This window comes from Hevea brasiliensis, chromosome 5 (assembly GCF_030052815.1).
Source record: "Hevea brasiliensis isolate MT/VB/25A 57/8 chromosome 5, ASM3005281v1, whole genome shotgun sequence".
Taxonomy (NCBI): domain Eukaryota; kingdom Viridiplantae; phylum Streptophyta; class Magnoliopsida; order Malpighiales; family Euphorbiaceae; genus Hevea; species Hevea brasiliensis.
The window spans coordinates 112,830,029-112,855,255 of record NC_079497.1 but is presented as its reverse complement, the minus strand read 5'-3'; the positions used below and the strand labels follow the sequence as shown (position 1 = coordinate 112,855,255).

The following is a 25,227-nucleotide window of genomic DNA, read 5'->3' as shown; positions in this document are numbered from 1 at the left end:
ATAGTAATAATTTTATCAAAATATACTAATTTATATAAATCACATACACACATCTACCACCGATGTAAGAGCTCAAAAGCTCTACAAAAGATATAAATTTAACTCTTATAATGTAATAGTTCAAGCATCACGAAACAAAAAATTTGTATAAAATATTAATTCACTAAATTATATCCCCTCAACGTTTAAAATTGTCAAAGTAAGAGAGTCTGTGAAAAAAAAAAAAAAAACTACCGTTGAACCTGAAAAAAAAATATTTACCATTGACCAGAAAAAAAAAATCCATTAACTCCTGTTGCTAGAAAACCGTACCGGAATTTTTGCAGCGAAATTTAATGAAATTGAGTACAATTTTTCATTTGCATCGTCCACTCGAAAAAGTGGGAATCAATTGGATCTATCAGAGAGTCTGTAATCCTTGCATCGATTAGGTAGACTTATTATCATGAAGAGAAGTAATGTTAATTTAGTGTTTTAATGGATGATCCATTAAACCTACTACATGCAATCCACTTTCTCTCCTTCATAATGAGGCTTTGCTTGTGGCAGAGTTATCATTAAAGAGAGAACAATCATTGACTTGCTTCTTTGTAAATAGACTTTTTCTTTTTTAAAATGAGCATTCAGTGTATGCTTATGAGTCTACGGGTTGGGTTTTTTTTTTTTTTTTAAATCAAATTGATTATTTTATAATTTTAATATCACTTAACTAAAATTTTTTAATAATATTTATAAGTGTGTCTTTGATTTTTATAATTATTAATAAATTAGTTCATATATTTTAAAAAATTTATTAAAACGTAAATAAATTTTTATTTTATCGAATATTTTAATTTTTTAATCCATTTAATTTCAAATAAATAGCTATTTAATATCTGAATTTTGTCATTATTAACAATTTTGTCTATCTATTTAGAAAAATAAATTAAAACATCGTATTATTGCTTCGATGAGGGCATTTACTTGAAAATATGTAGAGATATATATAGGAAGTCAGTTTTATGTCGTTTACAACAAGGAAGAGGAAAATGGCTAATTGGGTTTTCTTTTTAAGCAATGGCTAATCAGGTGGTTGTGGAGCATCATGTATTATTATGTGATATGGAATTAGGAAGGCACAAAACTTTTGCCTCTCTGCTGCTGTAAGTTTTAGCTAAGTCCATCGTCACCTCCTCAAACTTACATATGAACAAGACCAAATAAGTTGACACTTTTGGTTAGCGTAATAAGTACAGATTAAATTAGAGGACAACAAAATCATGGGTGTTGTGAGGTGCTAAACACGCCTCATTCCCAGGAAATAAGCAGCTTTTGACACTGTTGTATCACTTCTCATCCTTCTTAAATTCTTACCCCACCTGCTTCCTCTTCTCTCTATCTCTCTCTCTCAGCACTAGCCAGAGGCTTAGTGGGAAAGGGCAAAAAAAAAGGAGAAATGGGGTTTGCAAGCAGAAGTCTTTGGGGCACTTCCCTTTCCCTTCTTGTTTTGGTATCCTCAGTAGCTCATGCAGATCCTATTGTTCCAGCCCTCATCATCTTTGGGGATTCTGTTGTTGATGTGGGTAACAATAATAATCTTAATACAGTTATTAAGGCAAATTTTCCTCCTTATGGAAGAGACTTTGTTAATCATAGGCCAACTGGAAGATTCTGCAATGGAAAACTAGCTACAGACTTCACTGGTAAAGTTTTTCAGTAATCCACTCTTCTTCTTCTTCTTCTTCTTCTTCATCTCCAATCTCGTGAGATTACTTGTTTGGTTTCTTCATGCACAGCTGAGTACCTTGGATTCACTTCATACCCACCAGCTTACCTTAGCCAAGATGCCAGAGGAAACAACCTCTTGACTGGTGTTAACTTTGCCTCAGCTGCTTCTGGTCTCTATGATGGCACCGCCAGGCTATATGTAGAAAAATACTCTCTCTCTCTCTCTCTCTCTCTCTCTCTCCGTATCAGTATCAGAGATTACTTGAATTTTTCTTGTGGATTATTCTGTAGGGTGCCATTCCATTGACCCAGCAGCTGAAGTACTACAAGGAATACCAAACAAAAGTAGTGAACTTGGTAGGAAACGCCAAGGCAGATGAGATATTATCTGGTGGTATCCATCTGTTGAGTGCTGGAAGCAGTGATTTTATTCAGAATTACTATATCAATCCCCTTCTTAATGGAGTCTACTCAGCTGATCTCTTCTCCGATAGACTCATGCGATTTTACTCAACTTTCATTCAGGTATTAATTGTATTACTAATTCTTTGCTTCCTGACAAAATATTTGAAAAAGAAATAAAAATAAAAAAGCTCATGCGTTGGGTAAAGCCTATCAAAAAATACCTGCATTTTGAACATCTTAGGCAGATGTCAATTCTATATAAAGCTGGCCGGAACTGCAGGTTCGGCTTCAAGAGTTAGGGCTAACTGAGATTGGACTGAAGGATCTACTCCAATCTTGATTTCGATTCGAACCAATTTAATCCAATTTTGATAAAATTCAACAATTGAATTTTTCATTTTTTTTTTAACGAATAACCGTTTTGACCCAAGTCGGACCATCTCATTCAAGACTGGTTTTGATCAATTTGGATTTCACTAACCCTTAAAGAAATTCCTGTCCGTCAGGTACATAAACCTAGTAGGACAGGAATGGAAATGCCATCCCCACTGTGCTCCATTCCCATTTCTAATCTCATGTGCTGAAGTGTGAACAACCGAATCTGCCAACAAAAATACATAAAAATTAACCTGTCAATATCATAGGTGGGAATGTACACATCAATATCATGATGTTGATCTCAAACTTGTACATGAAACTCAGTTTGGTATCTAAACTAACGAGAAATCCTTTTCTTTAGTTCTTTCATAGCACAAAGTAGTTGCTAACAGGGATGGTGATTGACACAGAATCTATACGGACTGGGAGCAAGAAGGATTGGAGTGACAAGCCTACCACCAACAGGGTGTTTGCCTGCAGCTATTACCCTCTTTGGTGCAGGAAGCAATCAGTGTGTTGAGAGGTTAAACCGTGATGCCATTGCCTTCAACGAGAAATTAAACAGCACTTCCAAAAGCCTGGCAAACAATCTACCCGGCCTCAAACTTGTGGTCTTTGATATCTATGAGCCCCTCTTGGATATGATCTTGAAGCCCAGTGATAATGGTAATGTACCTTTTCTGCAACAACCAGATAGTTAATGCATCGAGTACAACTCAACTCAACTCAACTAAGCCTTTATCCCAAAAATTTGGGGTCGACTATATGGATTCGCTTTCTCTACTCTAAACGATTTTGAGTTAAATCCTCAGAAATGTGTAATGCTTCTAGGTCATGTTGTACTACTCTCCTCCAAGTCAATTTAGGTCAACCCCTTTTTTTCTTTCTATCCTCTAACCTAATGTGCAAAAAAAAAAAAAAAAAAAAAAAAAAAAAAAATTCACACACACACACACACACACACACACATATATATATATATATATATATATATATATATATATATATATATATAATGCCAATTCTTTCACTGTTACACAGATCAAATATTAATAGCTAGATAAATATAGTTGAATAAAACATCAATTCATCTTGTGATAATTTGTTGTCTTGTCACAGGGTTCTTTGAGTCGAGAAAGGCTTGCTGTGGAACAGGAACTTTAGAGACATCAGTTCTCTGCAATGCAAGGTCTTTGGGAACATGCTCAAATGCTACACAATACGTGTTTTGGGATGGATTTCATCCTTCTGAAGCTGCTAATAGTGTCTTGTCTGGTGATTTACTAACACAGGGATTCGATCTCATTTCTTGAAGCAGCTCCCACTGTAGTTGAAACAATTTGCTACTATTGTATTACTGTCATCTTCTTACATATATGCTATGTATAATGTCATCACAATACATAGGTGCTTTGCAGATTGTGGTATCATCTCATAGTTATGTAAAAACTAGTTAGCCACACATGGCTGGATGATTTTATGTTTGCACCTTTTGTAGACGAATAGGCTTCTCTTTAATGATACAATTATGGTTGTGTGAGTACTTTGTTTTGGTTAACTTGTGCAGCTGAATTGTTCTAGAATGAAAATATCTTGAGAACCTTTCAATTTTTTTGTTCTTAAAGAATGTTTCCTCAAATGGATCTTTTTCCATTTTCTTTCCAGCCAATAAAATAAAACAGTTCTCTATGTGCTTAAGATTGACCATGCATGGGGAAGAAATAGAATAAATGATGCTTTATAACAGTCTCTTGTGATCGCTCACGTGATAAATCGTCATAGCAAAAAGATATTCCAACAATGGATAGCAATTACTTTTCAATGTATCAAAAAAGGGGAAAAAATAACGGATAGCAATGAGAACTACGAATTACAGATGCAGGCAACATAAAACAAAAATATTCACCTGAAATGTCAATAACTCAAAGATCCATAAATCCCTAGGAAAGTTCAAATCCAGTGTTGGAACTGATTGCATATAGAAGTTTTGCTCTCAAAGTGCTCGCTCGTTTGTATGTTGGAAGCTATAGTCATCCAAAGATCAAGAAAACACAGGAATGACCAAGATTAGATATATGATACACACACACATCCTCCCACACGTATTTTGACAGGAAACTTAGATAAAAGATGCTGGATGTTGTCAGCCCCGAGTCTTGCATTAATAGTACCTTGAGAGTATTGTAGCATGTAGAAGCTGATGGAAGACGTTCTACATCTTGTCCTCCAAATGAGGCCCAAATAGAGGCATCACATGCAACCTACATAAAAATCAGATTCCTGATTTCAATTCCTTTTATTATAAAATTAGGATTTTTTTTTTTTCTCTCTTGTTCATCTCTCTGTATTCTTTTAATCCTGTTATTTTCTTTGTTGAAAGTGAGGGAATTTTTGAGAATGGATTTGAAAGAATCCAGTCCGTACAATAAAGAAAAGACAAAAAACAGATCTGTAAGATTTTCTAGAAGCATCTGCCTATGTCTGCAAGCATAAATATCAAATCACTTAAAGAATCATTGCCCCATCACAGTAACCAATTACAATTCTCCAAGAAATCTCACAATAGATATTTTTGCAAGAGAAATATTTATATCATTTTATATTACAATTAAAATAAAAGCTGCCCCCTAAAAAGACATCATGTATAGCTTGTTAGGGCACAGCTTTTATTTTAATCCAATCAAAGATCTTAGCACATCATTTAATGGATCAATTCATTCAGCAGGAAAGCTGCCCATTACCTGAACCTAAGAGAAAAATAACTATTAAAACTTGACATATTAACCCTTGAATTTTTATTTGTGTATCTATTGAATCCAATTTGTCCATGCATATGCAAAAAAAAATTAAATTCAATCCACCACTTTCTATCTTTTGTCATTTATTAATCTATAAGAAAACATTTAACACTCCAGAGCTGCTTTTGGGACAAATTGGACTCGATATTTTCAAAAATAGAAATTCAAAGGCCCAATAGGTCAAAATAATAGTTGAGGGACTTTAATAGATCTTTTCTTTAAAGTAAAGCTTCTATATGGATTATTCCAAAAGAAAAGGACAAAAGGTCATTCAATTTTATGTTTGCCTTTGTTTCAAGCAACTTTCAATGTTCATAGCATTCTTTTTGTAATGCAAGTGTGCAAGGGTTGGCACAATTTTTCAGTATTGCAGAGAAAAGGGGGGAAATCATCTTTTCTGTGTGCCCCAAATAATACATCTTATTCACCATTTTATGATCAACATAGCAGATCTTGAGATGCATTTCCACAGAACAGCATGAAACAATATATCATACTAAAACCATCAAAATAGCAACTCAAGCATTAGAAATTTCTTGAAGCACACAATCAAAGCCTCATTACTATCTGGAAAAAAAATAGCAAAAATCAGATTGGATGGTGGATGACAAGACTTGAAATTACCCAATAGTCAGAAAAGGAATCAAAATCTATGTGCACGTTGAAGCAAACATGCAAGGTAATTTACCATTCTGGTTGCCAATACATTCTTGATTTCAGATTCCAATGCTACAACCAAATGGGCCTTCAATCTATTCTCCTTGAAGGCCTGAAGATGTGAGATGAAGGGCATACCTTATGGATAGTAAAGGATGGCTGCAAGTGTTTGAACCCAAGTAATGGAGCTCGAGAACAGCTGGTCACAAATTTTAGCAGCATACACCGTTCATTTGGTTCAAATCCTTTAATTACCTGAAAGAAGTATAGAAGAAAATCAGGAGTTAAAAGAAGGAAATAAATTTAACCAATGCACTTTACTAGATATCAAGAGAAGCAACTCCAAAATCAGAATAAATATTATTAAGAAGTTTGAGACATGGAATAATGGGAATGGTGTTTAGTATGGGTATAACCATCTTATCTGACTTGTATCATTTCAGATAGATGTGGAATCTGCCTAACCATCAAGGAAGGAGGGGCTGGGGTGGAGGCAGCTCCTAAGGAAGGAGGCAGTTTGCATGAAGATATTCCGAGAATTACTATATACAGTGAAAAAAATATCACGTGAAAACCAGATCAAGTCATTCTACCTGCAATTAGATACTGCTGCTACAGAACCTTACATTATTTGTTTAGGATATACTCCTATTAATAATTCAAAATTACTAACAATTTCTTCTTTAGGCAAACAAATTTTGCATCTTAATTCTTTCAAAAACAGGGTTAGATGCATGTGATTGTTTACACAGAGATACATTCAAAGCCTAAGAAAAATCAAACTATAAACCTCCATTTGTACAGTACCTCCCAAAAAAGTTTGATTGTCCAACTCCCCTCAGAATAGCCACCTGTGTAACGCGTGTTATTTCTTAAATCATCAACATCAATGTCCACCACCTGAAAGTAACTGAATATAGTAACCTTGGTTAGCATTGGACCGATAGAATGAACCCATAAAGAATGGCAGATAAAATTCTGCAGCATTAAAAAGAGACAGACTGAGAGAGAGAGAAAAGGGTTTGCAACCATGTTTGCTGCTCCATTGTGATTGTATACAAAGCAAATATCACATTATATGAACAGTGAAGATTGAAGGCCACTTTTATAATTTCAAGAAGATAACTTACAGGACTTCTCATTTTGAAACCAAACATTTTTAGCGGGCCTACTTGCACATTACTGTGATGTCATCATTTCTCCCATACAAGCAAACATGCTGACTAAACAATTTTACTACAACTCTAACTCAATATTGGAGATGAGAGTAGGTAGATAACCAAAATGTGGGAATTTTAACAACCTATCTTTAATTTGTTCAAATCCTTTTGTATAAAACTATTGTTAGACAACACTGCAAAAGTATAAAAGGTTCAAGGTAAAAATCTAGACTTTCACTGACTGGCAGTGGATGTCATGCAAACATCCACTCCAAGAATTTCATACCAATTTCATTTTAGATACCTAAATAAAGCTTATGGTAATTTTTAAACTATATGCAGAATTAAATTCCACCAAAATTCATGAGTGATGTATAACAACATATAAAAAAATATTTTGGATTTTGTTGCAAGAAGTGAACCAAATGTGCTCTTTAGGATTTGAACATCTTACAGTTTCAGGGATTTCTTTTCCTAGTGCACAAAAAAAAAATATAACCATAATTTCATTTATACACTAAAGAAAAACTAAATTAAGATACAATTTTCTCCGTCCTTAATTTCACTCCACATAATGCCAGTTGACTTGAAAGATACGTATTTCAAACAGAACTGAGAACTGTGCTTATTTCTGTCAACTCATCAGCATATTTTAATGGAAGTAATTAACAGAAGACTAGCTCTGTGAAACACATGCCTTTACCCTTCCAACTTCTTTATATGAATTGAGAATCAGCCCATGTAACTTCTGAAGTTAACATCACAGATTGAAAACTACATACACAAAACAGGGTTGACCTGAGCAAATACAATACCCTAGTCAAGAGCGATGTGTCATTGACAGACAGGATATTGGTTGAATGCAAGTACAAGATTACCTGATTGAATTCGTTTGCATTGAACAACTTTAACCAGGATGGGGATATGAGATCTGTTAGTCCACTATAAAATGCATTTGAATAGGGTAATATCTGCAATAAGAACAATCACATAAAGTAAATCTATCACAGAGGTTGAAGCTATTATACAATTTGCAAAAAGGAAGTAGTTAGATACCTGTCGATTGAGTTTATAATCTGCCATTGCATGAACATATTGCATCTTGTTCTCACTTGTCACGCAAACATCCTTGCCACCAGGTTTAAGCTCAATAACATGATGTTTACCAAATGATTCTTCTGTAACTGTGAAGTCCAAAGAGAGATCCTTGAGATCACCATCATAATGCTGTATAAACAGCAGCCACAGAAAAATTAAATTAATAAATAAAAGATATCTGTGAACTTGTACATATAATTTTGCAGATATCTAAAAAAGATACTCATTACATAGAAGAAAATTCCAAATCATCAAAGAAATTATGGAGTTCCAAGCAATGGAAATAGCTCAACCAAGTAACCATAATGCCTTATTTCAAACAAACCAGATGAAATTAGCCCAAGCCACTATTAGCTGATATGGATGTTAGATTTATGTTCACTTTAGTCCTATTAGTATTAAATTACTCAGACACTTCTATCTCTCCCAATCAATTTGGCTTCATGCCCAATCGTTCAACTATGAAAGCGATCTTTCTCATTAGAAACTTGATAGAGAAATATAAAAATATGAAAAAAAATCTACACATGGTTTTTATCGATTTGGAGAAGGCTTATGATAGTATTCCAAGAGATGTCTTATGGAGAGTGTTAGAATAAAAGATGGTATCAATTAGGTACATACAAGTATTGAAAGATATATATGAAGGAGCAACTACTATTGTACGCACAGTGGGAGGGGACACAAGAGATTTTCCTATCTCAGTTGGATTACACCAAGGTTCAGTTGTAAACTCCTGCCTTTTTACATTAGTTCTAGATGAATTGATGAAACATATACAAGAGAGTATCCCTTGGTGCATGATATTTGTAGATGATATAGTTCTGATAGATGAAGCGCGAGAAGGACTCAATAGAAAGTTAGAGTTTTGGAGAAGTACTCTATAGTCAAAGAGCTTTAAATTAAGGAAAACGAAGACATAATACATACATTGCAAGTTTAGTGAAGGCCGAATTGGTGATAGGGAAGGAGTTAGTTTGGATGGAGTGGTATTGCCCCAAAGTAATCACTTCAAATATCTCAGCTCAATCATTCAAGTAGATGGGGGATGTGAAGAGAATGTTAGTCATAGGATTAAAGCCAGATGATTGAAGTGGATATGTGCCACGAGAGTTTTATGTGATCGTAAGATTCCCAATAAGTTGAAAGGAAAATTTTACCATACAACCATAAGACCGGCCATGTCATATGGTAGTGAGTGTTGAGCAATGAAAGAGTCGTATATGTCTAAGATAAGAGTTGCAGAGATGAGAATGTTAAAATGGATGAGTGACTATACTAGACTAGATAAAATTCGTAATGAGAGTATTAGAGAAAAGGTAGGAGTGGTGCCAATTGAGAATAAGTTGAGAGAAGGGAGATTGAGGTGGTTCGATCATGTGAAGTGTAGACATACGGAGGCTCCAGTTAGACAAGCAGAGCACATTGGGTTAGAAGATAGAAAGAAAAGAAGGGGTAGACCTAAACTAACTTAGAAGAGAGTAGTACAATATAAACTAGAAGCATTACAAATTTTCAAGAATTTAACCTAAAATCGTTTAGAGTGGAGAAAGAGAATCCATATAGCCGATCCCAATAAATTTTTGAGATAAAGGCTTAGTTGAGTTGAGTTGAGTGTTAAATTACTCAAGAATACAGTATTATACTAATATTCTACTTCAGAAAGACTTTCGATTTTATGAAGGGAACTGCACTCTCAGGAGATTCCCACATTGATTAAGAGCTCCAAACCAGAACTAGCTAAAGGATACAACAAGGCATTCAATCCCGTACCTCTCCTTCCTCCACCACTCTCACCCCATCCTATTTCTCCTTCCTTCTCTCTTCTTTTCCTCTCTTTTAATTTGTCTGCTACTCTCCTTATCTAATCCATGTTTGTCAATTTTTATTTCTAGTAATTAAGATGTATTATCTTCTCTTTGTAGCTCTCCATTTTCCCACCATGGAAAGCCGAAACATTGTGCTAAAAGTTCCAAGAAATGCCACATAGCCATCAAAGGTGCAAGTTAGATCAGATTGATTTTGATTCCAGTTAAATTCTTTGTTGGAATCTCAATTCCTACTTTAAAGGGATTATTATTTCTTTCTTCTTATGTATACCTTGTTTCAAATACATTAATTTCATCATGGTAACATAGCTTTCAACTCATTAGGCAGGCTTTAGTACTGTTGATCAGTACTGTTTACTTGTACCGTTTACATGCACAGTTTATGGACACTGTTCACTGATACTGTTTATAAATACTGTTTATGAGCACTGTTCACATGCACTGTTCATCATCCCTGTTCATCGGCACTGTTTCACAGAACATGGACCTCCAAATTTTTCAACTATTCCTCATGTGTTATGCCTCTACCCGCCATTGTCCTTGATCTGACCACAAGCGAATATGTCTGAAATAGTGAATTACTTTGAAAGAACAAATGATATTGACATTTTTTCCAATAAAGAAGTTCAATCCCTAAGGCATTTGTTGTCTCCGCTTGAATCTCAATCTTCCACAGTTGGCTCTTCCAATTTTGTCAAATCAGGTAATGTTTTTTTCTTACCAATCTTGACAAATCTTGTTGAATTATAGATTCTGGAGCAAACAAACATATAACAGGCTTTTCAAATAAATTCTCCACCTATTCTCCATGCTCAAGAAAAGAAAAAATCCATATAGCGGACAGTTCCTTAACAACAATTTCTGGTACAGATTCTATTACATGCACTCCCTATAAATCTCACTTCAGTTCTTCATGTTCTCAGCTTTTCTATTAATCTTTTATCTGTTAGTTCCGTTACCCAAGCTCTTAATTGCAAAATTGAATTTTTTTCTACTCATTGCATATTTCAAGATTTGAAAACAGAGAAAATAATTGGTAGTGGTAGGTTGCGAGATGGTCTGTATTTTTTAGTTGGCGGTTGTAGTTTCTCAAATCTCGAAGCAAACCAGGCTTTATTAAGACAAATTATAAGTGCTAACGAGGAGATTATTTAGTGACATAGGAGATTAGGACATCCATCTTTTCCTGCTTTAAAGAGGTTATATCTTAATTTGTTTAGAAGTTGCAACTCAAAATTATTAGTTTGCGATACTTGTGAATTTGCTAAACACAGAAGCCAACCTTATCCTTCAATAGATAATAGAAGTTTGGTCCCTTTTATGACTATTCATTTTTATGTATGGGGACCTACTCAAACTACTTCTTTGTCGAGATATGATAGTTTGTCACTTTTTTTAAATGTTGCACTAGACTGACACAGGTTTATTTGATGAGAGCAAAAAATGAAGTGTTTTCTTGCTTTCAACAGTTTCACAAAATGATTTGCACACAGTTTGATGCTAAGGTTAAAATCTTAAGAACTGATAATGGCACAAAATATGTTAATGGTATTTTTCGTGCTTTTGTGGATTCAAATGGTATCGTGCATCATATTAGTTGTGTCAAGACTAGTGAATAAAATGGGGTGTTTGAAAAAAAAAAAAAAAAAAAAAAGACATTTATTGGAGGTGGATTGATCTCTTATATTTATTATGAATCTAGCTACATCCTATCATGGTGATGCGGTTCTTACTGCAACATATCTTATCAATAGAATGCCTCCAAGAATATTGAACTTTAAGAGCCTTTTAAAGGTTTTACAAGGCCATAATTCTTATACTGTTCCTCCAAAAATTTTTTGATGCGTCTGCTTTGTCCACAAGACAAATGTTGGGAAGTTAGAACCTAGAGCTCTTAAATGTGTGTTTGTAGGTTATTTTAGCACTTAAAAGGACTATAAATGTTATCATCCTCCTACTAGAAAATATTTTGTCAGTGTGGATGTTACCTTTAGAGAATCTAAGCCTTATTTCCCTATCAAGTCGCCTCTTCAGTGAAAGTATAAGAAGGAAAAGGGAGAGGTGTTTTTTCCTAGCTAGGTTATCAGACTTAGGTCACACCTTCATAATGAGCCATCTAACCAGGACCAACCACCTCAGAGGGAAACTATTAGACTTGGGTCACACCTTAGTAATGAGCTATCTAATCAGGACCAACCACCTCCTCAAACGTCAGGGAGATTGAATAGATTGAATTTGAGAACCTACATGCGTTAGAATAAGACAGATACAGCCATTGAGCTTGATACATCTGATCAACCAGCATCCCTGGAATTAATTTCCTAAATAATGTGATGAGTTTCCCTTACTTCCTGATGATCCTAATTCTATTTTTAAATTGAATTCTACTATTGATAATTTTGATATTTCTATTGCTCTCAGAAAAAGAGTCTGGACTTGTACTAAGCATTCTATTTCTATTTTATTTCCTCTGATACCTTGTCTTCTTCTTATAGAGCCTTTGTCTTATCTTTTTTTTTTTTCTATACCACAGGTTAGAAGGAAGCATACCTTAATCCAAAATGGAAGACTGCTATGGTTGAGGAGACGAAGGCTTTAGCAAAGAATGAGACATGAGATCTTGTTACTCTCTCCGATGGAAAAAAAAAGTTGGATGCAAGTGAGTGTTTACTGTGAAGCACAAAGCAAATGACTCAATTGAGAGATACAAAGCCAGACTGGTAGCAAAGAGATTCACACAGACATATGGGGTAAATTATCATGAGACTTTTGCCCTTATTGCAAATATGAACACCATCAGGATTTTATTGTCCTGTGCAGTAAATCTTGATTAAAATTGACTGCAATTCATTATCAAGAATGCTTTTTTGTATGGAAACTTAAAGGGAGAAGTGTATATAGAAATACCTTCAGGATTTGATGATGAAAAAACCAAAGAAAAGGTTTGCAGATTGAAAAAAGCTTTGTATGGCCTAAAACAGTCTTCTAGGGTATGGTTTGACAAATTCAACAAGGCTATGATCTCCTTTGGCTTCCATCAGAATAATGCTAGTCACACTTTATTTATAAAACATTGCAAAGGTAAGATCACATTATTTATTGTTTATGTGGATGATATAGCAGTGACAGGAGATGATGAGGAATAAATTGCAAATTTGAAGCAATGTCTAGCACAAGAGTTTGAGATTAAGGACTTAGAAAATTTGAGGTACTTTCTTGAAATAGAGCTTGTCAGATTAGATAAAGTAATCTTTATTTCTCAGAGGAAGTACATATTAGATCTTTTGGAAGAGACAGATATGCTGGGCTATAAACCAGTAGAGTCTCCCATTGAGACAAATTATAGATTGCAAGCTGGAGTTGGGGAGTCCGTGGATTTAGGGAGATATCAGATAGTTGATAGATTGATCTATCTTTCACACGCTAGACCAGATATAACTTTTGCAGTAAGTCTAGTGAGTCAATATATGCATGATCTTCGTGAATCTCATTTAGAAGCTGTTTTTGTATTCTAAGATATCTGAAATTTGCCCCTGAGAGAGGACTTCTATTCTCAAAGCATAAACATTTTCAAATAAAGGCCTTTATAGATGCAGATTGGGCTGGATCTCTTGATGATAGAAGGTCAAAAATGGCTATTGTGCTTTTGTTAGTGGTAACTTGATCACTTGGAGAAGTAAGAAATAAAGTGTGACTGCTAAATCCAGTGTAAAGGCTGAATATAGAGCCCTCAAGGTGTCTGTGAATTGTTGTGATTACGAAAGTTAATGGAAGAACTGAAACTATCAGAAAATAATAGCTTATACTTGTTTTGTGATGACAAAGCTGCTATCAGTATTATCTACAATCCAATACAGCATGATGGAACCAAACATATAGAAATTGATCGATACTTCATAAAGGATAAAATTGTAGATGGATTGTTGAGTGTCTCTCATGTCAGTTAGCCGATGTGTTCACCAAGGGACTCAGCGACAAAATGTTTCATCCTCTAATTTGCAAGTTAGGCATGTGTAATATATATGAACCAACTTGAGGGAGAGTGTTGGAATCTCAGTCCCTACGTTAAAGGGATTATTATTTCTTTTTCCTTATGTATATCTTGTTTCCTATTTGTATTAATTTCCATTAAATTAAGTTTTCTTGTAAAGCTAGGAATTTTGTATATAAATAGGCATATGTACAAAGTCATTGAGATATATGAACAATACAGAAATTTCTTTCAAATGCATTAGTTTCATCATTCTTAAAATGCCAATCTTCAGTTAAATTATTCAAGCAAACAACACAGTTCTTTTGTCAAAAAGTCAATAAGGAAAGAAATGATTTAATAAAGTATATATGGCTTCCTTTTTATCACATCTTGTTCAGCAAAGTTGAAACAAGCAACTTCTCGTTGATGTTTTGGTTTGTTGTATAAATACAATTTTTCTCATTTTAGATTCCTCAGAGCAATCTTGAACACATAGATTTCTTATATCAACTTTTTTTAATTACAGTTATAGTATGCCTAAGCATTTTTCTACTAGCTCCATCTTCTTAATTCATGGTACCTCAGAAATCCATTCAATTAAGCATAGCAATCCTTGTTATTCTCAGGAGGTGTCTTCTGCAGCTTGTTAGGAGTGCAACAAGTCATTTAACATAGAACATTTTTAACCTAAATTGGCTAAAATTAACACATCAAACCATATGCAAATTCATAAGTTGGTCAATAATTCTTAAGCAAGAACTTCATATATTTAATTTACGAAGCAGGAAAGGTATAGCTTAATAAATAAACAAATAATCAACTAAATAAAATAGAGGAGAGACTGTGCAACTGATCAAGAAGGTTTACCTTCACATACATGAGATTCCTGTATAGCTCTGGATCAAGTGTTGATAGTTCATCAAGAAAGCTATATCGGCCTAACAGCTTTTGTACAAAAACAAGTGAAAAAGAGTAATCCAGCAATATTCCTTCATAAAGAGCTTTCCCAACAACTCTTCCAAGAAATTCAATCATCTGGATACCATTCTCCAGATATCTTGCAGTTGGATTAGGGATTAGAAATCTGTCTGATGTTGATGTTTGGGAGAATAGGCCATACCTTACACCATAATAGCATGGATAAAACATAAAACACTGTTTTGTGGGAAAGCAAATAATGAAAAAGAACCAATGTAGAGACATGAGATAAGCTTACTCAGGAGAAAAGGCTGCTTTTGATATATCAGTTAAAAACTCCTTTGATAAACCACCATAATCTAGGCCAGCCTCTGGAACGCCACATTCACTAACAAATGAAACATGAATGGATGACTTCAATCTTGATCCAAGAGTATTTAGTTGCCGAAATCCATCTTCAACAATATGACCCTGGCGAACTACAATATCAACTGCTCGAGAACCAGGTCCAGTAACTTCACCAGCCATTTTTCGAGAAACTTTATCCATGTTGATAAACTCTCTAAACATCTGAACTCTGACAAGACAATGAATGATGTCAAGAAAACACCCATCAGCATGAAAAAAACAAAATGAAAACTAAGCAATGTAACAAAGGAATAGATTTCCAAATCCCATCAAAGAAAATGGTCCATGGGAAAGGCACTGCAGTGAAAATAAGGATACATATAGAAGAAGAGTAATAAACCATCAAAGAAATGTATTTGACCCAACAGAGAGAGAGAGCCCATAAAAACATTAAGTTACTAGACAGGAGAAAGCAAAATTATCATGCAATTAATTAGTAAAGAGTAAGGTCTGAAGAACGGAAAATGCACATGCAGACAGAGCTAGGTCGAAATGCCCAACAACCAATCTAAACTAGCAGCTTGAAGATTTTAATGCAAACAGTGGACAAGAAACATGAATGAGGCACACAGCTATCATGTGTCTCATGCTTACCTTTCTTCAAAAGGATATACATGTGGGGTAGTAATGATTACAGAATATGTTGCATTAGACAACACAATTTCATGAGTTCTGGCAGCAACAGCAATTGGTGGTCGGCTCTTTCTAGCAGATGAAAGCCACAAAACAGGGGGACAAAACTGGCGCCTGCAATCCTTTTCATACATCAAATGCAAACATCTGATTGCAGAATCCATAAGAGGTCTATTCAGCTGAACTGTACCATGGGCCAAGCCATTGTACACTAATGTATTGAGCACTGATGCAATTCTTCGTTGCTGCTCCAGCTTGAATGGCACCTAACTTGTACCACAAAATGCTCAAATAAATATTCTGGACTACTCCATAAGATCTTGTGGTTGAAAGAATGGAGGAAAAAAGAGAAGCAAAAACAGTTTACCTGTTTTTCATAGAACTCAATGTCATCAAGAACTAAAAGCAGGTGGGAGTATGTTGCACAGAACAGATGAAGCAAACATGAAATATCTTTTGAAATTTTTTGTGGACCACCCCTCAAAGGTTCTACATCCCAAACATCTTGCAAATCTTCATCCACCTGTGCACTGGGTTGCCCATCAGCTGAATCTGTATAATCAACATCAGCTTGGGACTTACCAGTAATTTTATAGAGCATATTGGCCCATTTATTACTTCCTTCCTTATTGAGTTGCATTTGTTTTTTATCACCAACCCAATCTTTTTTATTGCCTGAAAAAAAATCATGATCAGCAGAAATGATGCCCTTTCTAGGAAAAAGTAAACTTTCCATTTCTTCCCACAGAGTGACAAGATATCCAGGAGTAAAAGATAGCATATTAAGAACAGGTAATGGCCCAAGCATGGGGTTCAAGATTACAAATATCCTGAGAATGTAAGAATAGAAATATGCAATATCAAGCAGTTCCAGCTTCCTCAAGTATTTAGGATTTTGCACAGTCAAAGCCTCATCTGTATGAACATAGGCATCAGTCTTCGAGATTGCCAAAAGTTTTGTAAGATGCCACTGCTGACAAACAGGCCTTAGTAGGTCCACATAAGACATTTTTAAGGCACATGTAGTCTCATTCTCGTATGAAACTTTACCAACAGGCTCTGCAGAAGTTTCAGAATTAACCTGAGGATATTGGTTCTCCTTTTCAGTCCATCCACTGTCATCGAGCCATGACAATAAGCTCTCAGCAAGAATGATCACAACATGGACATAGAATGCATAGTCCAGACTTTGATTGAGCCCTCCAGGATCCAAAAAGTCATTCTCACTCCCAGTAGCAAGGCAAATAATGTTTGCAAGAGCCCAACCGACTGGTGGAATCACCTTCAAAGAATGCTGAATTTTCAAATGATCCATCTGGGACATCTCTGTTAATATATTATCTCCCAAAATCTGCCATCATCTGCCAAAGTTTGATCAGTCTCACATGTTTTGGATGTTATATTGGTCTACAAAGTTGAATTAATGAGAACCTCAAGACTTGAATGACTTTAGGGGTTTAACACAACATATACTATAGTATTTTTATATTTAATTAAACACAGCATGCATAAAATGATAATATAATTGGACAGAATTATGGAATAACTAACAGAGTTGAATGCTTCATTTAATTACATAATATATCAACCAGCACACATCTGTTAGCAAGAATTACAGAAATTCATGGCAATACAGCCAATGGCCAAGCACATCCAAGTTATTGGCACTTCATAAAATATTTAAAAAATTTAAAAGTAAATAATATTGAGTCTTAAGTGACCATCATTCCCAAGCAGCTTCAAGATTTGATGAGTAAATTTGGGCTCATGTCATTTAATTTTTGTAAAGAAGGAAATCACTGCATAACTCACTAAGGGATCTATCCTCTAAACATAGAAGGATACAATTAACCAACGTACTCTCATTTCAATCATACACATCACTGAAGTGAAGATGAATGATTTGAATTGTGACTGCTTCGTATTGGTATAAAAGACTCTAAACAAGACATCAAGTAAAGATATTCTGCCCGAGAAAATGTTATCAAGTTGATGATCTTGATTCTTGATATTTGATCACACAAATCATTCATCCACATTATGGGTCTCATTTCGTTGTCTTAGCTATAGGGATCTGCAGACAAAGAAAAAATAGTCAAAGGTCCACCAGGAGTTTCCGGTGAGGACCTTCCAATGCCAAGTTAGAGGAATAGTATTTTGGTAGAGAAAGAGTAGAGAAAATTGTAAGGAGAAGAGGAGAAGAAGAGGAACCCCCTTCCTCCTTACTTGGCCCTACTTATGGGAAATTGATGAGAGCATATTCCTTAACATATTCTAGGAAATATTCTTTGGGGGGTATTTTCTTAATAAAAGGGTTTATATTTTATGTGTGATTATTTTATATTGTATCAACTTCCTATTTCCCAATGCAGACCTAACAATTCTAATCTATAGTCTTGTCTGGCATAAGTATGTTATCATGTATTTTAGTATGTGATTGCTGGGGATGGTTTTAAGCAGTTTCCTGATCCTCTTAATTTTCAGGTTGTAAAACTCAAATAGATTTGAGAGACAGAGTGCTCTTTCTTAATGAACGTCCATCTATGACAAAGGAGACTAGAAAATTCTTAAAGGATATAATGGGGTTAAACGTTTAGGTGAAGTAGTTGCCTGAGCTATAAACTCACTTTTACATAATTCTTCATAGTTTTTAACTGATATTTAAATTTAATGCAAGCATGTTTCTTTTTCTTTGTTGTCTTCTGACTTTTTCAATTCATCTGAAGCAACAATTTCAGGCTTCATCAAAAGCTTAAAGAGCGTTTTCCACATATAAATCTCAAAAGCAGAAAAACTATATTTTCTGAGTCCAGTTCTGTACAGACTGGACAAGGTTATGCTAATCCTTAATTGATGCATTACCACTTGCCAAAGTCAACTTAGATAAAAGCAATGACTATGTAGATCAAAACGCGCACAAAGCATATGTATAATCACTGAGTCAGTTGGCATCAGCTGTTTATGAGGTATTGTGTAGGAAGCCTGTTCATATGTAGTGTATACAATTATGGGCCATTATTGTTAAAAAAATTATAAAGGAAAAGTTAATTATTGAAAAAAAAAAAATAGAAACTTCTGTTCAAATTTGATGAACCTTACCAGTAGAGTCTGAAGGCATGGTGAGAGAATAGAATTGTGCTTCAAAGCAGATACAAGAACAGCTGGGAGACGTTGAGTAAGCCTGGGAATTGTAAGTAGAAACAAACAGTACTGCACAGCAGCAGAATGCTTGTCCAGCAGGTCAAATCCAGTTGATAGAAAATCTGTTGCATGAAATGGCCGTAAAGCTAAAGTTACTGCAGTTGCAGTGATCAAGAAGCTATCATCTATGTGGACCATAGTTTTTGTTTGAGAACTAAAAGGAATATCCAATTTGTTAATGTATATTCTGATAGATATGTAAAGACCACTTTCACAGCTTCCCATAAACCTAATCAAATCATTTACTGCTACATTGGCATCTTTAAGACTATTGTCAGTAATGCTTTTCCAACCTTTCAGATCAGTTAACACAACAAGAAAACGCATTGCAAGAGAGATAAGAACTACAACATCTTGTCCCCCAGCAAGAGATTTATCACACTTGGCAAGGAGAAATGAGCAGAGAGAAATCAGCTTCTTTGATTGATATGTCCACATTCTTCTTTCTTCAAGTGTACCCAATGCTAGGGAGCAGAAGTTGTGTCTTGAATCTACCCTTAAAAATAAGAGAGAGGACATAAGTTGTTTATGAAGTGAGCAGGTTAAAAATAGAAAAGGAGAGAGGTCAATGAATAAAATTGTACAGTATGAATTGGGTCCTTTAAAGATCTCAAGGAATAAATATGCTGTTATCATGATCTGAGGCATATGCTGTCACAAGAACATCAAGTGACTAATATGGTGCTTGATTATTTTGTTTACGCTTTATCTTCCCTCCAAATAACACTACATCATTTTGAGGGAGAGAGAGAGAGAGAGAGAGAGAGAGAGAGAGAGAGAGAGAGAGAGAGATGCCTTTAAATCTATCTGTTTTCAATAGTCCCAGGTTGATAGATACTGATGGCTAGTAAAGAAGTTTTGCACTTTTGGTCATGCTAAATGGCAAAATTCTACTAGTTTCAGTTAATAATTTCTGAAGAACAAGGCAAGACAAACTAATACATCTTGCTAGATTACCAAAACATGGTTAGGCAAAACATCTACATCTATGAACAGTTCATCTCTTAGGAAGCCAAATCGAAAAAATAAAATTGTATATAAGCACATTGCCAGCTGCATAGAGTTTTAGATGAGACTTATTTTATCTTACCCATTACAAATTCAATATTCTCAACAAGATTGCTAAAAGAAGAACAGAAAGCATAATTGCAGCATTTCTATGAAGCAACTGGATTATTTAGAAAACAAAAATGAAATTGAATTCCAATACCCATTTATAAGAATGGCAAACTAACATACCAGCAGAATTTATGCTTTCCAACAGAATCTTAAGGCAGGCCTGCATACAGTTAACATCTCTGCTGCAAATCTTCCCATGCCGAATGGATAAACAATCAGTGAAGAAAAGAAAAGGCCTAAAAACCCTGCTGGAAACCCAGCTGGCAGGTATTGAACTATCACGATGGTGCAACATGTTTTCCCATTCTTCTTGCAGCTTCAGAGCTACCTTTTTTGTCACATTATAGCACCGCCAGACTCTCTGAAAACACAAACAAACTGGGTCATTCTCACACAAAACTCCATTCAGCTTCTTCCACCTTAGAGAAACGAAATTAAAAAATCTTTCTAATTATTCCATTAGATTTTACATGATAAAGCATGATTGCAAATTAAGCACTTTTTTCTCGCAAATTATAATAACAATATTACCAATCACAAAGGTAAACAAATTAACATTCCTCATCCACTTTCCGGCAATTGGGTCAGATACTTAGACAACTAATCATCTCATATGATAATAACCAAAAAAAAAAAAGCAATAATAGCTATAATTACAACAAAATTATGCACCTGGACATATATAGCAGCAGCAGTAGCTCGTCTAGCATAACTACGGCGCTCTCTTTCATGGGAGACCTTCTCAAGAAGGGCGTCCCTCGATATCTCTCTCGCACTTGCTCCCCTTAAGGACACCTGAACAGTTTCCATCCATAAATAACACAATTAAGTTACAATTCATTAATGACAGAAAAATTTGACAGCAAATTAACGTTCAATTACTTCAATTCCATAAAATCAAAAGCAGATTAAGAAATTTGATGAGAGATTTATGGAATATTTAAAAGAAGATCTTCACTTTTTTGAGGGATCGGGGACAGGGAGAAGCACCTGATGCTTGCGAGGTTTGTCCATGGAGCTAATTTCAGTTCTACATAATCGTGAGGGGAAAAGCTTGTAGATGGCTGTCGTTTTCGCTAGTCAATTTACCCAACGAGCCAAAAAAGCACAACGATGCCTATGATGCAACTTGTATGTTCATACGCGCGTGCATGGAGCGTTTTCTACACTACTCCTGTTTTGGGCAATTTACATAACCACCACTTATTGTGGGATTAATTACTTGTTCATTCAACATAGAGAAATTAAACTTGATACATAATTTATTGGCCAATTGAAAAAAAAAATTATAAAATTAAAAATAAAATTAAAAATACATTATTTTCAAATATAAATAGAAAAACTTCAATTTGACATAATTAAAATAGATTAAATTATAAATTTTAAAAAATTAAATATACATATATATATTAATTTGAGTGCAAATTATACACCAAATAGTAATTTACCAATTTAATGGCGCGTGATTTAGAAACCGTTAAGCGGCGGATTCGACTGCCATTCGCTACTCAGTTCACAGGAGAAGAAGAAGATTATGTTTGGCGCCTCTAGCACATGGCTGCCATTAACCCACCCAGTGCACCCACCATCTCCGCCATATCTCCTTTATTTTCCTCTCCAAATCCATTTCGCTTGCCTTCAAAATCAACTATTTTCCATCATCTGTCACTCGCTCCACCTTCTTTCTTTAATCCAAAACTCCGTCAGAAACACCGCTCTCGCTTCTCCACCTCCACCGAACAATCCCTCCTTTCGCCAGACCCTACTGTGTCTAAGCCGCAAAACACTCAACCCCTTTTCCCTTTAGACACTCTCGATGACTCCGCTTCGTTTCCAAATACCAATTCTGACTCTTTCATTGAAATTGACCATTTACTCAATTTGCTTCGCTTGTCTGTCAAATACGCTGATGTCCACCTTGCCCGAGCTGTTCATGCTTGGGTTCTCAAGCTTGAAGAGGATACCCATCTGGGTAATGCAGTCCTTGTGGCTTACCTAAAGTTGGGTCGTCTTCTCGATGCTTACGGGGTTTTCCGGGGCCTCTCTAGCCCCGATGTGGTGTCTTACACTGCTTTGATTTCGAGTTTCGCCAAGGTGAATCGAGGGAGAGAAGCAATTGAGCTTTTCTTTAGAATGAGGAGTTCAGGTATTGAGCCTAATGATTATAGTTTTGTTGCTATTTTAACTGCCTGTATTAGGACTTTGGAATTAGAGTTGGGTTCGCAACTTCATGCGTTGATAATCAGGCTGGGGTACTTAGATTGTGTCATTGTTGCAAATGTTTTGATGTGTTTGTATGGTAAATCTGGGAGTCTGGATTACGTGAGTCGATTGTTTGATGAAATGCCTCAAAGAGATATTGCAACGTGGAATACTGTGATATCGTGCATGGTGAACGAATTGTCATATGAGAAAGCATTAGAACTGTTTCGAGATTTGCACCGAACTACTGATTTTAAATCTGATCAATTTACTCTATCAACGGTGTTGACTGCATGTGCTGGGTGCCATGCTGTGATGGGAGGTAGAGAGGTTCATGGACATGCCATTAGAATTGGGTTAGAGTGCAACTTGAGTATTAATAATGCAATTATTTTGTTCTACACTAGGTGTGGGAGTCTAAAAGATGTTGTGGCCGATTTTGAGATGATGCCAGTAAGGGATATAATTACTTGGACGGAAATGATTATTGCGTATATGGAATTTGGATATGTGGATATGGCTGTAGAGGTATTTGAGAAGATGCCAGAGAGGAATTCTGTTTCTTATAATGCTCTTTTGACTGGATTCTGTAAAAACGGTGAAGAGTTGAAGGCACTGGAGTTTTTTATTAAGATGGTCCGGGAAGGAGTAGAATTAACTGATTTCACTTTGACTAGTGTTATAAATGCTTGTGGAATGCTCATGGAATTTGAAATTAGCAGACAAATTCATGGGTTTATCATAAAGTTTGGTTTTGGATCAAATGCTTTCATTGAAGCTGCTTTGCTTGATATGTGCACGAGATGTGGAAGGATGAATGATGCTGAAAAGATGTTTCACAGCTGGCCATATGATCAGGATAGTTCAATAATACGAACATCAATGTTATGTGGCTATGCTCGAAATGGGATGCCAGATGAAGCGATTGTTCTCTTCCACCAAAGCCAATCAGAAGGGGCAGTAGTTATAGATGAAGTTGCATTGACTTCAGTATTTAGTGTCTGTGGGACTCTAGGGTTTCATGAGATGGGGAAGCAAATCCACTGTCATGCTCTTAAATCTGGGTTTGTAGATGACACAGGAGTAGGAAATTCCATAATTAGCATGTATTCCAAGTGCTTTAGCATGAATGATGCAATTAAATCTTTCAACACTATGTCAGCACATGATATAGTTTCATGGAATTGTTTGATTGCAGGCTATCTCCTTCACAGGCAGGGAGATCAGGCCTTGGTTGTCTGGTCGAGAATGGAGAAGGCAGGCATAAAACCCGACACTGTCACACTTGTGTTTATTATTTCTGCTTACAAGCATACCAGCGCAAATTTAGTTGATGACTGTCGTAGGCTTTTTCTCTCTATGAAAAATATATATGACATTGAGCCCACTTCAGAGCATTATGCCTCCTTGGTAAGTGTGCTGGGACACTGGGGTCTCCTTGAAGAAGCAGAGAAATTGATCATTAAGATGCCCTTTGAGCCTGAGGCTTCTGTTTGGCGAGCTTTGCTTGATAGTTGTAGACTTCACTTGAATACAAGCATCGGAAAACGGGTTGCGAAGCGTATACTGGTTATGGAGCCACAGGATCCATCCACATATGTGCTTGTATCGAATCTGTATTCTGCTTCTGGGAGGTGGCATTGCTCAGAATTGGTTAGAGCCAAAATGAGAGAAAGAGGGTTTCAGAAGCACCCATGTCGAAGTTGGATTATTCATCAGGAGAAGGTTCATTCATTTTATGTAAGAGATAAATCACATCCTCAGACAAAAGACATCTATAGTGGATTAGACATACTAATCTTGGAATGCTTGAAGGCTGGGTATGAACATGATACAAGCTTTGTACTTCATGAAGTAGAGGAGCATCAAAAGAAGGAATTCTTATTTTATCATAGTGCAAAACTAGCAGCAACATATGGACTTCTGACGACCAGACCAGGAGAACCCATTCGTATAGTGAAGAACGTCCTTCTATGTGGGGATTGCCATTCATTCTTGAAGTATGTGTCTGTTGTTACCAGAAGAGAGATATTCTTACGGGATTCTTCTGGGTTTCATTGTTTTTCAAATGGTCAATGTTCATGCAAAGATTACTGGTGATGGTTATCTCTGTTGCTCCTAAAAAGTGAACATTGTATAATCTTTTTCTTCTTTCTTATCCTTTTATGTTTGATTGATAGTAGCATAGTTATACCTGTATGTAGACATGTAATGCCTCAAATGTGATGTTTAGTTTAGCCGTTGAATACAACTAATAGCTGATACTGTTAGCTGATAGTTGATAAGGGATGGTTGCAAATTTATGTTAAGTATTTTATAAAACTATCCTTAAATATTGCTGTTGATATATAAAATAACTAATAAGGATATATATCATATAATTTATTTTATTATTAAAATAAATATAAAATTATAAATTTATTATATTATTTTATTTATTTTATTATTAAAATAAGAAAATAATTAAATTTATTAAAAAAAATAATTAAATAATTTTAAAGATGTAATTATAAAAGAATAAAGTAATTATTTTTATTTATAAAGAAAAATATCTTATAATTTTAAGTTTTTAGAAAAAAAATTTTATAATAAATAAATATTCTTTGTTTTATGTTATTTATAAAAGTTATTTATAAAAAAATATTTTATTAAAATTGTAATACATTAATTAAAATGTTAAGGTTGTTAAATAAAAAGATAAAAATAAATAAAAGTTACAAGAAAAAGGATAATAAAATCTA

At 35.1% G+C, this 25,227-nt stretch overlaps 3 protein-coding genes across 3 annotated transcripts; 2 read left to right on the top strand and 1 right to left on the bottom strand.

Moving 5' to 3' along the window:
- Nucleotides 1–1,074: 1,074 nt before the first annotated feature.
- Nucleotides 1,075–4,048, top strand: LOC110666752 (GDSL esterase/lipase At5g03820). The gene is made up of 5 exons (XM_021827342.2): nucleotides 1,075–1,682; nucleotides 1,776–1,906; nucleotides 1,999–2,232; nucleotides 2,901–3,156; nucleotides 3,610–4,048. Exons 1-5 carry the CDS (start codon nucleotides 1,436–1,438, stop codon nucleotides 3,801–3,803), a joined length of 1,062 nt encoding a protein of 353 aa, XP_021683034.2. The 5' UTR covers nucleotides 1,075–1,435; the 3' UTR covers nucleotides 3,804–4,048.
- On the bottom strand, nucleotides 2,715–21,440 carry LOC110666753 (E3 ubiquitin-protein ligase UPL7-like). The gene is given in 16 exon segments (XM_058147451.1): nucleotides 2,715–3,170; nucleotides 4,397–4,514; nucleotides 4,662–4,751; nucleotides 6,084–6,200; nucleotides 6,753–6,840; nucleotides 6,842–6,855; nucleotides 7,984–8,076; nucleotides 8,162–8,332; nucleotides 14,873–15,125; nucleotides 15,222–15,500; nucleotides 15,926–16,230; nucleotides 16,332–17,315; nucleotides 19,064–19,656; nucleotides 20,405–20,645; nucleotides 20,957–21,079; nucleotides 21,275–21,440. Coding segments are annotated over 15 exon segments (3,459 nt in total). The 5' UTR covers nucleotides 21,299–21,440; the 3' UTR covers nucleotides 2,715–3,170; nucleotides 4,397–4,430.
- A 319-nt stretch (nucleotides 21,441–21,759) lies between these two features.
- LOC110666751 (pentatricopeptide repeat-containing protein At5g03800) lies at nucleotides 21,760–24,655 on the top strand. Its single transcript, XM_058147450.1, has one exon. It carries the CDS (start codon nucleotides 21,839–21,841, stop codon nucleotides 24,584–24,586), a length of 2,748 nt encoding a protein of 915 aa, XP_058003433.1. The 5' UTR covers nucleotides 21,760–21,838; the 3' UTR covers nucleotides 24,587–24,655.
- The last annotated feature ends 572 nt before the right edge of the window (nucleotides 24,656–25,227 follow it).